The 14,857-nt window shown below is 38.9% G+C and overlaps 1 protein-coding gene across 1 annotated transcript in view; it reads right to left on the reverse strand.

Annotated features, from left to right (window-relative positions):
* cspg4 (chondroitin sulfate proteoglycan 4) overlaps window positions 1-12,413 on the reverse strand; it is a 61,191-nt gene extending 48,778 nt beyond the window's left edge. Inside the window, exon 1 of the mRNA XM_077210179.1 lies at window positions 12,295-12,413. Coding sequence (XP_077066294.1) covers window positions 12,295-12,367 — 73 coding nt within the window. The 5' untranslated portion in view covers window positions 12,368-12,413. The remainder of the gene's footprint in view (window positions 1-12,294) is intronic.
* Window positions 12,414-14,857: the final 2,444 nt, after the last annotated feature.

Below are 14,857 nucleotides of genomic sequence, written 5' to 3' on the forward strand. Positions count from 1 at the left end.
TTTTCCCCTCAAATCCCTTTTAATGCCAGTCAAGGTCTCTTGCACCAAAAACAAGTCCTAATTTAATTTTTCATGACCATTTCCACTCTCTCTTACTAAACAGCATAGTGAACCATTAAGCCTATATGTAAATGACCCTGGTTTTTGATTGGCTAACCTTTGCATATGGGCAAGGTTCCTTCATCAGACCAGGCCAAAGTGCTAAATAGATGTTCATAAATAAACATACACATCAAATGCTGTGGATATGTGATATCAAGCTGAAATGTGTTCAACCTGGAATAGTAATTGCTGTAATTGCAAATCCATAACCATATAAGCATCATCACAAAATAAACCCCAACAGGGTGATCAAGACACCTGACAAGAAGTAGAAGGGTTTTGTATATCCTAAAGTAGTTTATTTGGCAATAATAAATAATAGTAAATACATAAATGGACATTTATCTTGATTCAAGGTTAAATTACTTAATCAGGAGACAAGGGACAGACAGGAGAGCAATATAAAACTAGCACTGCTATAGGAAATTGGATGCCTGGGACAAATATATACAGTTTAGAATAATTAAACGAAAGTATCTGACAACAGAACTCCCCGATTGACCAATCAAGTATTCTAGAGATCCACGTAAAAGTAGGGCTGTGCTGCCGGCTAGCTAAAGAACACGGCCTGTGATAATACTGTTATAAAGCCGTAAATCGTATCAAGTTTTACTTAGTTTGGATTATACAAAACCTTCCTAAGCACTGTAACGAATCGCTGTTCGTGTGGCCAACGGTTCCTGCAACCATTCCAGAGCCATCAATCAGAGTTAATGACAGGCAGAGATGGGGAGTGTGTGTGTGTGTGACCGCAGGACAAGGGTGTCTAACTCCACCCATCCCTTGAGCTACTGCACAGCCCACTAACACTAACACTAACACTAACACACACACACGAACACACACACACACACACACACACACACACACACACACACACACACACACACACACACACACACACACACACACACACACACACACACACGGAGGTCGCTACTTGTTCTTCACACCAAACTGCCTCTGAACATCACAAACATGCCCTCTAAACGTCAATAACCAGAGCGCTCATCCATGCTAAACAAGTAAGAGTATGTTTACATACTGTACTTAGACTTTGGGTACAATTTATCCCCAGAATCCGACAAAAACTTGCTTTAAGTTAACCTACATATTATTAACTATTATAAATATAATTAACTTTAATACACAGCAGAGGTGTGTATTATTTCTTAATTTAATAAATGTTTTATTTGTGTGTGTGAGAATTTTCGTTTTACCCCTTTGCGCTTGAAGAGCTCCATGTTTATAGAGCGCTAACACAAAGCTTGTAATCTCACAGAAACATGCTCTTTCAGTGAAGCAATTACTGAGAGTCCCTCACCTAGTTTCACGTGTGCCGTGTGTGTCTGTGAATCACACTGGGGCTGAAGCACCTTGTCAACGCTGCCCATTTCCACTGATTAACTCAACTGAGTCATTATGGTTTCGTTAGACAGAAAGGGTTGGGATCTTCTCCCTGCCGCCACAGACAGGATCACCACGGCCTACTGCAGTACTGCTATTGCAGTCCTTGAAGTGGATTTGCGCTCATAAGAGGGAGAGTTGCTTTTTTTACCCTTTACGAGGCACCCGACAAATCCAACTCAGACAGGAGGGGCCGACGGGAAGGGAGAGGGCGGATGGGGGCCGGGTGGAAAGGGAAAACTGAGCAAATAAAGTAAATAGACTCAACAAAAGTCATTTTACATGTTTCTGCTGCAAGAAAGGGTCTTTGTGCTGAAACCCCTCCGACTAAGGTGTCCCACTGCATCATGGAAAACTAAGGGGGGGGGGCGGGGAGAAAAAAGTTTTTGAATAAAAAGTACCAAAAAAGGATACGTGTTTCACAAGCTGTTTGAATAACGGCTTCTTCCAGAAGCTCCATAACCTCGGTGCCAAATGGTTTGGCTGTTGGACAAGGGCGTTGTCCATCTTACCTCTATCTGCCAATGACAACAGCACAGCTCTACAAAACTCTGCCGCTGTTCGGAAACCTCTGTTTGTTCTGTGCAACATCCTGAAGTTGCATTCCTCTGACATTACTGGTTCTACGGAGATGACACATGGAAAACTATTTACGATATGCGCACTTTCGTACCAAAGCGGATTAAAAGAGAGTGAGCATTGTGTTAGTGGCACATAGCGAAGAACAGAAGTCAAATTCACGGCTTTCCACCATTCCTACAATACCAGCTGTTCACGCATTCATCAAAATGCAATTCCCCCCAAGGGCCACTTCAGGCCCTGCTCATTGGCTTGTATGCGGGATGGAATTATGGTATGATAATTAGATCTTTTCATTGTTCTTGAAGAATGCAGCTCGGCTCTTTCGCTTGCAGATGAAGTGTTTTGAAGGAGCTGCTTGTAATTCTCAGAGCAGATTCGCCCTTCGATTCCCTGACCTTCCCCAGAAGCTTCCAGACCTGACCAACATTTAGAGCTCCTCTGACTTCATTACTAGAGTTTATCGATTTAAACTCATGGCTGTTTACTGTCTGTTATGCAAACGGATTGTAGAGCTGCTGTTTGATTCCTCCCCAGCAAGCTGTTGCACTTTTTGAGACCTCTAACTGGACTTTATCGGTCCTGGGTGGAGAACAGGTCAAACATTTATTTTAAATTCAGCTCTCAGGATCCTACTTAAATGAGTAATGACAGAAACCATTTCGCTTTTTTAATAATTGTGTAGAAGAACCTCATTTATAATAGATAACATGCCTTGTGGAGAATATTTGAGGCATGAAGATTCTGAGGCATTCTGGTGTTTACGTTGAGGACGGGTCAAAATGCTGTGGAATTTAGAAACTGAACATGCAGCATTTAATGGCCTGGATTTAATTTACCATCGACTGCAATTCAAATGATCCATATGGATTCTTAGCATGCAAACAACCAGAGAACACCCATTTTGTATCTGCGAGAGGACTGGAGCATTTGGTTAATAAATTCACATCGTTAGAGACCCCCCAAACAGGAGGTTCATTTACATCCACAGACTTGCTAATGGATAATTGTCCTGCTAATGTTTCCCCAAGAGGCTGCTGAAGTATTAGAGAACTTATTACCCCCCACCCACACACATCTTAAACAATACACACAGTCCACACACTCTACACATACACAATACACAGTGGAAGCAGTAGCTTTCCAGTAGAGTCAGTGTGCAGTTGTGTAATAGAGCGTGTTGCATGAAATAGTGGTGTTTTTAACTATGATGTGTTATGGAATAGTTTTGTTGACCATAATGCACTATGCAGGTCCATAATAGAGCAAGTTGCACTATAGATTTGCATTATAGAGCATGTCATGCTATAGTGTTGTATTATAGAGATCATTGTGCTGTAGAGTTGTGTACTGTAGAGCGTGTAGCAGTATAGAGTTGCTTTATAGACCCTGTTGCACTATAGAGTGGCATGATAGAGCATGTTGAGGTTTAGAGTTGCTTTATAGAGCATCACGGTGTAGAATTACGTTACAGAGCATGTTGCGCCATAGAGTCGCTTTATAGAGTGCTATATCTGAGTTGTATTATAGAGCGTGTTGCTGTATAGAGTTGGTTTATCCACCATGTTGCACTATTATAGAGCTCCATTATGGAATTTCACAGTATAGTCACGTTATAAAGCTTTGTGGTAAAGCTTTTGCGGTACGCAATAGAGTTTTGAGATAGAGTTGAGTTATTGACAAGGCTGCTGTATAGAGTTAAGTTATAGAAGCGTAATGTTGCGCCATAGAGTCGCTTTATAGAACGCTGCATCTGAGTTGCATTATAGAGCATGTTGCTGTGTACACTATGGAGTTATAGAGCGTCACGGTATAGAATTATATTGTGTTGCGCCATACAGTTGCGTTATAGGGCGTCATGGTATAGAGTTGTATTATATAAGTGTTGCTGTATAGAGTTGCTTTATACACCCTATTGCCCTATAGAGTTCTGTTATAGAGCGTCACGGTATAGAATTATGTTGTGTTGCGCCATACAGTTGCGTTATAGAGCATCATGGTATAGGGTCACGTTATAGAGCATGTTGCACCATAGAGTTGCTTTATAGAGCTTGTTGATGAATAGAGTTGCTTTATACATTCTGTTGTACTATAGAGTTGTGTTATAGAACGTCACGGTATAGAGTTGCATTATAGGGCTTTGTGGCATAGAGTTGCACTATAGAGCATGTTGCGGTATAGAGTTGATTTAGGGATATTGATATTGTTTTATAGACCATGTCGTTTTCTAGAGTCACATTATACAGTAGTAGAGCGTGTTATGATATAATTTTATAAAAGACTTGTGGTATAAAAACAGCATAAGATATTAAGACTTGTTTTCATAAACAGTATCTTAAATATAAGTGTATTTTGTCTTACTGCACTGGTAGATTTTTCACTTGTTTATACTTAAAAGAAATTAATAAATCACTAAGGAATAAAGACAAAATTCCCTTGAATTAAAGCACATTCAGTCTTAATATATTAGCAGTGCTGTGTGTAAAGTAAATTTATCTTCTTTTAAGAATATTTAGATGAAAAATAACGAGTAAAAAAAAACTAACTGTGAACAGACTATGTTGCTATGTTAAAGATGAAGTTGTGCTATAGAGGTCTGTGACTGACAGCTGGCACTCTGCTCATTTAATTCCTTTCCTTCTACTTATTTTAAGCTCACAGAATCCTGCGATGACGGAATAACTGTGTCCCTGTGACTCACAGTAACGACCTGCTACCCCACCCAGTCTGCTAACAGCAGTCTCTGAGCAGCACATGCCCCGTTTCAGAGCGGGTTATATTTATCCCCTCCGCTGCAGAGAGGCCTGTCCCAGCGCTCCACTCTGTCTCCAGAGAGCGCCTTTTTAAAGAGATGTTTGCAAATTACCCAGAACGCCTCTGGCTGGATGGAAGTTTAATGCAGGACAGAAGTCAGAGCTGACACGCAGGCATGCTAACGGCTACGTGAGGATCCCAGTAGAAAGTTCTAGCATCTCCCCTTCGTTCACAGACTACCGCCAAACCAGAGAGCGCTGTAGACATGGAAGACTGGAAGATCATTTGCAGTTAAGACTGTTCACAAACGAAAAAGTTCACCAATGAAATTCTGTTTATAAACAAGCCAGCTTTCAGGATCTATTTTAGCTAGAGTTCTTGAGTTAGCTACATGATTCTTTGAAGATTAAGAAGGTTTTTGGTGTGACATTATACTGTACTCTCAAAAAAAGTACTGTGCTGGTACAATGGTACAATAATGGTAACACCATGGTACTTTGATATATATCATGGTACTGCTGATTTACCATGCCATTTACATTTTACTCCAATGTTCTTCCAAGAATACCATGGTATTGGGAATTAACATGGTACCATGTAAAGAAAAAAACTACAGTAATACTATGGTAATTTGGGATATAGTGTGCAATAGTACAATCTTAAAAATGTCGGGTTGTTTTAACTCAAATTTGAATATGGACAATATGTAACCGTTAACTCAACCGTTGAGTTAAAAATGTAATTAAAATTTTTAACCCAGCAGTTGGGGTTGTCCATATTTGACCCAAATTTGGGTTGAAACAACCCAGCAAGTGTATAATGAATGTTTACCATGCTATTTACATTTCACAAATTTGAAAAAATACCATGCTGTTGGTATTACTATAGGATCATGTTAAAAAAAAGTTAAATAAAATAGTATATATACCATTGTGTCACAGAACGCTCCACAACACCTCCTTCTGGCGTCATTCGATCCATTTCTCCTGAGTATTAAGACTTCATCTCCCATCTCCCCTCTCTGCACTCATCACCATCCAGCCCTGCTGAATTCCCTTGTCATCTTCAGCATTATCACCTGTTGCTCCTTATCCTCCCTTTATATGGACTACTTATGCTCATTTGTTCTCTGTGAAGTATTGATTTACCAATCCGTCTGTGTCGCATGTTTCTCTGTTATCTCTGGACCTTCGATCTCTGACCTGGACTGTTTGATGAACTCTCGCACCTTCGCTGCCTGTCCTGACCTTGGCCTGTGTTTCACTTTGAATATTGGATCGCTCCCCTACTAATGCCTGCCTGAGTTCTCTTCTATTGCCAGCTCGAGTTTATGTCAGCTTTCCTCGCTTTTGTTAGCTGTGTTAATAAACTTCTGCAAATGGATCTAACTGCCTCAGCCTCTACATCACACATTGATAAACATTCAATTTAAAAGGAATATATCAAAATACACTGGTATTTTAAATGTTTGAACATGGCACCATGGTATTTTTAAAGTACCTTGGAGTACAATGTAAATAGCATGGTAAACATTCAGTACTATGGTATATATATATATGGTTTAGCCATGCTTTTGTTTTTAACATGATACCATGGTAATTTGAGTAGCATGGTATTTTTAGGTATACCTTGGAGCAAAATGTAAACAAAATGATAAATATTCAGTACATTTTACTAAAAAGCTATTGGTATTACCATGGTATCAACTAAACATAATTCTATGGTACATTCCAGCATTTTAGCTTAGGTTCTTAAGATCAACCTACTAAATGTAGGAATTAATTCTTCACAAAGAAAACACCAAGTTCTCCGGGTTCTTTACATCACCAGTAGATGTTTTTTTAAAGAACCACAGAACTTTAAAAGATTTTCCTGTTGCATCTGGCTGCAAACCCCTTTTTTAGAACCTTTATTTTTAGTGCCGTCATGTGATTTCTAAGATTGAGAAACAGGAATTTAATTTATCTCTTACCATATGCCATAAACGCTGTCCTGTGTAGACGACTACTGTAAAATACTGTATATTTCATGGGTTTTGTGAACTACAGATGATCCATCTGTTCTTGCCTGGGCTTCAATCCCAGCGGTTGGACAGTTGTGCCCCTCTCTAGTGCGAGTGATAGCGCACTGTAAACGATCTTGTCAAGCCAAGAAAGTGGCTACTGGCCTAGTTTTCCTGATCAGCAGACTGGAAAGCGTTTGTCTCTGAGGAAACTGTGTGATGTTGTGGTGTTCCTTGTGCTGTCTCATGAAGATGACTCATGCAAAACCTTCCCCTGAGGGACTCCGCCACGCCAACTCAATGTAATCGCCCAATATTAAACACAGTTAAAACTTTCACTACTGCAAAACTTTCCAGATGTTCTTTATAGCAGCTCAAATAGTGCACAATCCAATCATTTTCCAAATCAGAAATCTTAGATTTCCTTGAACATATGTGAAGTTTACAGTTGGAAACATTGGTAAAAAATGGTCAAACTCAGGATAAGGTTCTAAGTCTAAGAAATAAAAACCCACAAAGAAGGTTTCGTTAATATTCAATTCAATTGTTCTCATAGACACCAATGAGAACTTTTGCTGAAACTTTTCCTACTTCTGAGATCTTTCCCCTGAGAAAAAAAGATGCCAGCAATCTCAAAGTTTCACAGGAGATCTCTACAGTGCCATGAAGTTTGGTGAAATACTATGTTATTATTGATATAAAATATTTTCATCGGCTTCAATAAAAAAGAAAAAGAAAAAAGAAATGCCACTAGTTAGCAATAACACTACACTGTGCTGAGAAATTTAACAATGTTGAAAATTTTTTAAATTATAATTTGTTAATGCATTAACTTTGGCAGCCCTAAAATACTAAAAATTAAATAAAAATAAATTGAGTCCAATCAATTGCCAAAGATCTCAAAATAAACTCATCAAATTCTTTCATGACCAAACTATCCGAGCTACATTATCCACATTAATTTTAGATCTCTGCACTCTCACTATATCTGTGAACAATCGTCTTATCGTGTCCCCTAAGGCATTTTAGAAGAAACACCTGATTGGTACACCAATGTTCAATATTTAGGGTCAAAGGTTTGTTCAAATCCCTAAATGCATGTATGACCAGAAGTGATAGTGATCCTTGACTTAACATGCACAAAACATTTAAGCCAAAAAGTGTTTATTCAGGTAAATAAAACACTCACGTACCACAGGTGTGTGTCTGTGTGTGTGTGTCTGCTGTGGTCTGTTTATGGGCCAATGGTTGAGTATTCATTTTGAAGATAAAATTAACCTGATTTATTGTGACAGTGATTTGGCCAAGAGTCACTGCGGGGACGACTATACCCACAAATACCTCTGTGTCTCCATAGTGCCACATGAGATTCTATTGGATGAATATGAAATGACAGGAATATGGAGTTTGGAGTTTATCTCTTCCCTGCGGTCTGGTATTGTCAAGGTTGTGTGTGTGTGGTGTTTCATACTGACATAACATTTATTGAGGAGGACAGTGAGGAGGGAAAGTCTCAAGCATCAGGGTTTCAAACTTTCCGCATTGATTCCTGTGTGGGCGGCAGGTTTCCATGGGGACTGCAGTTGGGAACACTGTAGACCCAACCTCAACTACTAGAGTTAGCTTTGCATAGCCAGACTTTTGACTATCAGCATAACGTCTGGATGAATTGCAGCTATTCTGGCCAGGAGCCGACGAGCCGTCCACCTACACAGGAGAGGTGTAGGTCTGGGTAAAAATATACATTTTTAGATTAATTGCAATCTAGCTGATGCAAAGTTCAGCACCAAAGCGAAAGAAATATTGTACTTTAGTCGTGAATGTGATACAATAAGAGTGTGTACTGCGAAATAACGGCATGAAATGTTTTTTGATTCAGTTGACCTAGCAGGTTGTGCACAAAAACAACATGCAAAGCGACCAGTGTAGTTTGATTCACAAACAAATGACTCCTACGAACTAGTTCTTTTCAGCAAATCAAACCCATACAGTACAGTATCCCTACAGTAGTCTGACTTAATGACTGTTATGAACAGGTTATTTTTAGTTAATAAAATGCATATTCAGTGCGACCAGTGTAGTCCGATTGAAAACAAATGGATCTTATGAACCAGTTCTTTTTTAGTGAACCAGAACCAGTTATTTTTAATGAATTAAACACATATTGTGCAAACAGTATAGCCTGACTTACATACAAAAGAACAAAATCTTTTTAGTAAATGAAGCTCATACAGCATGACCAGTGAAAATTGATTCACTAGCAAATGACTCTGAAAAACTGGTTCAGTTAAATCAAGTTGCTTAAAGTAATTACTGTTATGAAAGAGCAATTTTAATAAAAGCTGGTTTAAATCAAATTTACAGTATTAGCATAGATAGAGTTTCTTTCATATGTAGCTTAACCTTAATGAACATTATAACTGAAATAAATACAACTGAATCAGAGTCTTATCAAATCCAAATCTGTATCGAATCATGAAATCTATACGATTTTGCAACGAGTATTTGCCTAAAACTAGTAGCATGAGATGAATAGACAGATTTATGTCTTTCTGTGTGGCACTTTACTTCCATTCAAGGTCCACATCCAAATAATCTTGAAACATTCGTCCCATTATCCATTCACAAACAGCACACTGCTGAGAGATCAGCAAAGATAAATGTTTGCCTTCTGTTTCTGAGATGCCCCTTGTCGCGCTGGAAACTGCGGCTCTCTCTGAGACCAGCAAACTAATCTCATCAATTTACAAATGCAAATATTATGTTTATTAATCTAATGTGCAGAGCTGTACAAACATTTATTACCCTGCCAACTACCCGGACTCAAACATATGCACTGCTGCAATCACAACACACATTCACACACACACTCCTTGTATAGCCTTAAATGCTTACCAGCTCACAGGCCTGTTTGTGTAACGTGTTGCTGTGGTGACGGACAGCAGCTTGGAGGTTTCAAGATCCAACGATGTTGCTGGTACACTGCTTACTGAGTCAGTAATATCTAAAAACCTGATTCACCATGACAGTCACAGTCTCATGATTCATTTTAAAGAGGCCATGAAATTATAATTAACCCAATCAATTTTAGAAATCATGTTATTCATCTTATTGTGAATGATTCATTCATGCATATATCTCATAGCATTAACCACGTCTGCATGAACCCCGCAATCAACTGCATGCTGGCATTCAGATTTACCTCCATCCAATAAACAAAGTCCCCACCCAACATTAGTTTCTTTGTTTCTTTTGGTTTTTAAGTTGCTGGAATGTAATAATAATGATCGTTTCTGTCTACCAATCAAACAGGAAGTCCTGCCCAAAATTTATGCCATTGGTTGAGCAAAATGTTTACATGTCGGATACCTGAAACAAACAATGTTGAAAGTGCCACAAAACTATCGAGCTTTTGTAGCCCCGCCCCTTTTTGTGTTTGTAGTCTTGTATTTCCACAGCATGAAGGTAATATCTTACAAATTTATGAATGAACCGCTCATTTTAAAATGTTTTGACATGTGTTGTGACCTCCGCTTCAAACATTAACATGCTCATGATAACTTTCAATAATTCTACAATAAGTAAATCCACTTTACCAGCTAATTACTCTTCGACAGCGATGCCATAAAAAGTATACGGAGCTAACACAAAAACTGAAGTTCAAACACAAGATTATAAAGATGGCTGCGCTTGTTTCTCTGGCGCATAAGGTCTATAGAGACTGTAGCTGCGTTTGAAATCGCATACTAATTAGGTACTACATTTGAATTTACTTCGAGGCAGTTACAAAAGTACGTTCTATATAGTATTAATATGGTAGTATGAATGAAATTCGGATTTACTAATTCCAATATTGTTGTCACTGTCACGTGACCTACCAGCATCAGCTGTGTCACTTCACTGCCATTCACAAATCCTCTCCTGTGGCCTCATGGGATAGTAATGTCCATCGAATGCACACTTCAGAATCTCATGTTTGATACACACATTTCTAAAGCCTTTAAAATATCTACATCATCAAAATTTGACTGAAAGACCAGAACATGATCTTCAACATGCCCACTCTGTTCCATTATTGATAGTACTCAGCAAGTAAAAGGCATTTTAGTATCATTCAAAAAAAGCCCCCCTTTAAGTCTTGGTACACGTGCCTTTTTGATGTGAAATCTTTACTGATTTTTATAAAGTAGAAAAGAGAATACATTTTATATTGTTAGTCATTTTTCACAGGACTGAATCAATTATAAATTTCCTAAAAAATGTTTTACCAAAGGGTAAAAGATAAATAATAAATATAAGAGGACCCAAAACTGAGCCCTGCGGAACACCAGTATTGACGTACGAAGGCTTTTTTCTAAACTGCTTCAGCTGTTCAAATTGAGTACGACCCATAAAATAAGATCGAAACCAAGTCAAGGGGATACCAATAATTCCAATAGACTCCAATCTGTCTAACAGAAGGCTGTGAGATAATATCAAATGCTGCACTCAAATCGAACGGAATAAGTATAGATATAAATACAATTTAAGGTGTTTTTTCCCTCCTTATGAGCTCCATATTTTCACCATATTACTACGTGCCATAGAAGCCTGATGTATGAGATATGATCCTCAACAAAAAACATGTGCAAACTTTTTTTATTTGTATTAATATTTTGTCTAAAGGTTTAATAAACTGTTAATAAACAATCTACTTGTGATACGCCCCACCCACGCTTGCCACGCCCGCCACGCCCCGTGTGGACTCTACCGTTAAGCATAAATTTTAAATATTTTCCAACCACTCTTCCTCTCACTGTCTCCACATATGGACCTCATGAGGTGCCTAACAATACAGCATGTAGATGCCAAAACATTCTAGAGATTACATGCTCAAACACTCATTTTAGATCAATTCTGGTGTTGCCGGTATCTCTGCCATCATGTGAGTTTGTGGCAGCTGGTCCTAGAGAAACTCTCTGATCCGAAGCTTAACAACGCTCACTTCAGTGCTACTTTAACTCGCACGCTAATTAGACTGCAGGTCTCACAGGCGCCGCTAAAGATCTCAGAGCGGAAAAGCAAGAACATCTGTGCGTAGGACAGCTGATCCACACCTCTGAAAGTGACTCTTTATTTCAGAAACTCTGATCTGCGCGAGCCGGTGCCAGACTGCCCAATGCGCGCAAAAGAGCCCTCAACGGAAGTGAGAGAAGGAGGGGTCGGCGAACTGTGAGTTTATTGTACACCGGCAGAACAGACTCCAGCCTCACAAGTATGAATGAGTTTTTCTGTGAGGGAACCTTCCACACACACACTTTGAGATGTTTTAAGCTTTTCCTCTGAGCTTGAGCTCCACATTCTTGCAGAATACAAAATAATGCAACTTTTTAAAAAACTTTTGCAAACATGCAAACACACATAATATTATGGCTTATTAGTCCTAAAACAGTGAAATTGAGAGATCTTACCTCCTTGGACAGTCTGGAGCAGGTACAGCAGTGTCAGAAAGAGGACAGACAGGAGAGGACACCGGGCGTTCATCTTGCCACTTTAGTCCGAGTCTCTGAGTCTCTGTGGCCACTTTGGGACTTGGAGTGTGTGCGGTGTGTACTCATGGAGGGGGCGGGACGGACACGGATGAAAATGATACCCTGAACCCCCCCCCCCCCCCCCCCCAAATGCAAAAAGAAATCCATCCCCTCCACACACACACCCCTGCCCAGCCCTGCAACGCCCCTCTGGAAAAACTACACCTCTTTTTCTTCTCTCTTGTACTCCTCCACCCCCAATTTCCATCCTCTCTGCTCTGTTAAATGATTCAGCTTTCCTTCAAAAAGCAGACCGAGCTCAGAGTTTCTCTAATCCTTTAAAGATCTAAAGATTGGATTACAAAATGCATAAAATAATCACCTAGATGCCATATGTAAGGACTAAAACCTCATACACTTCTTTATTGGAATCTATGGTTCAATGAAGAACCTTTAACATTCATGGAAACTTTCCAAATCACAAAGGGTTCTTTATAGTGGAAAACGTTGTCTTTTCACTAAAAAGTTCTTTTGGGAACCCAAAATGTCTCTTCTATGGCATCACCACAAAAATCCTTTTTATTTTTAACAGTGTACTTTTCTTTTTATAAATGACTATTAAGCAACCACCCAAAACACCGTAACATCGACACACACTCAACATCCTGGCAGCCACTTCTGTTTGTAGCAACTTTTAGTTTGTGTCTAGTTCCTTAGAGATCCATCTATGTACTGAATCTTTAAAGATGCCAGAAACCAATATTAAAAAAAAACTAAAATGTGACATGAAGAGCTTGTTTAATCTCTAAAGAACCTTATAAACAATTAAAAAAACAAAGGAAAGAACCATAAGTATCTTATTAAAATGGTTTTGAATTAGTTTAAAGACATTTTTTTCCGTAAAAGCATTTTTCATCAGGAGAAGACTATTTAGCAGTTGTTAGGATGAACAGTAATTAGGTAACTAAAATTTAAGTTTTGTACAGTCCTGTCAACACTGAACTGATTTCAACTGTATGATGACTGTTTACTATTGTCTTTTTAGAGCTGCTTTATGCCTGCTATTGACAATCCTATAAGATTTCAGCAATCCTATAAGATCATTACAAATCACACTGAACGACATGGGTCTTCGAACTTCTCTCACTGTACGACACAGGACCACCGTTTAAGAGCCACAACCACAGAAATCACCACGATTGGTCATCTTTCGTCCGGGACAGCCCAAAATCATACAATGTGTACCGGGCATTACTCTACACTTGGTTTGAGTCACTCCTTCATTGTCAGTCTATGGGTCTTTTTACTGCCTGCTTTATCGTCCGCCAGGTGAAAATTAATTGTTTATAGACAAAACAGCACATTTTAGCTAACACCACTATTTATTATCAAGTATAATGCTTTCCAGCTGTGCAGTTCAGAGTCTTTAGTCTTATCTTGGACTTGAGCTAAAAATGAACTCTCACGCACACACATAACCACTAACAAACATAAACCATTTGAGAACTCCCTCCCTGTCGTCACGTCTACGGTTGTGCGTCTCTGGTTACACAAAAAAACGTGTGTTAGTGTAATTCTTTGCCCTTCTTAATCATCCCAACAAAAGTGTCCAGACCTTCATAAAAACTCACTGTCACAGTGCCATTAACAAGTTAAAAATAAACTATGGTTGTTCTGTGAGTGTGTGTGTGTGTGTGTGTGTGTGTGTATGTGTGTTTCTGTGTGTGTGTGTGTGTGTGTGGTCATGCAGCATAAGTGATAGACTGTTTAGTCATGACATCATCTGGAATCCCACACACTCATGTTTATATTAGTCAGCCGCTCGCTGACACATTCGGTTTCTGCTATATTCACGGGAGTCGTTCGTATCAAATTACAGGAGAGTTTAAAGCTGCTGTAAGCTATTTTTAATCCCGCATAAAAATCATGTGTGACAAAATCATACCTATACCTGATACATAGCGGCCTCACAGAATATTTGGATGCTTAAGACATACTTAAAATGTCTGAATTTCACTGCATTAGATCATTAGATAACAAAATGTCAAACCAAGTAGTATTTTTTTTTAAACAAACACAGCATACATTTAAAGCAAAACATTTCCCAAAATTAAGCGGTTATTTCATTTAATATAAAATAATAGCCTACATTTGGGTCATTGGTCCATGTACGTTTTGATAATTTCATTTCCTATTTGGATTAAAATAACGAGAAATGAGAAGACGGCTCGATTTTTCGTTTAGTTTAACAAACAAAAAATAAGATTTTGCCCGATTTCCCATTTTTAGTTTGTTGTTTACAAATCGGTTTATGGCTTTGATATTTCATTTGCACATGTGGGCGGCGCTGAAACGCCCCTTTCATCTGATTGGTCAAACCGCTTCGTCTTCAGTACGGCCTTTTAATCTGTCAGGTAGAATCGAGTCGGTACGGCACTGTCAAATCATCCCACTTATAAGCTTTTGTCGACATGCGAACCACTCCTCTCTGACATTTGTAGAA

The sequence above is a fragment of the Siphateles boraxobius genome, unplaced genomic scaffold (genome assembly GCF_051911475.1).
Source record: "Siphateles boraxobius isolate OS27281-9 unplaced genomic scaffold, OSU_SipBor_1 65, whole genome shotgun sequence".
NCBI lineage: Eukaryota > Metazoa > Chordata > Actinopteri > Cypriniformes > Leuciscidae > Siphateles > Siphateles boraxobius.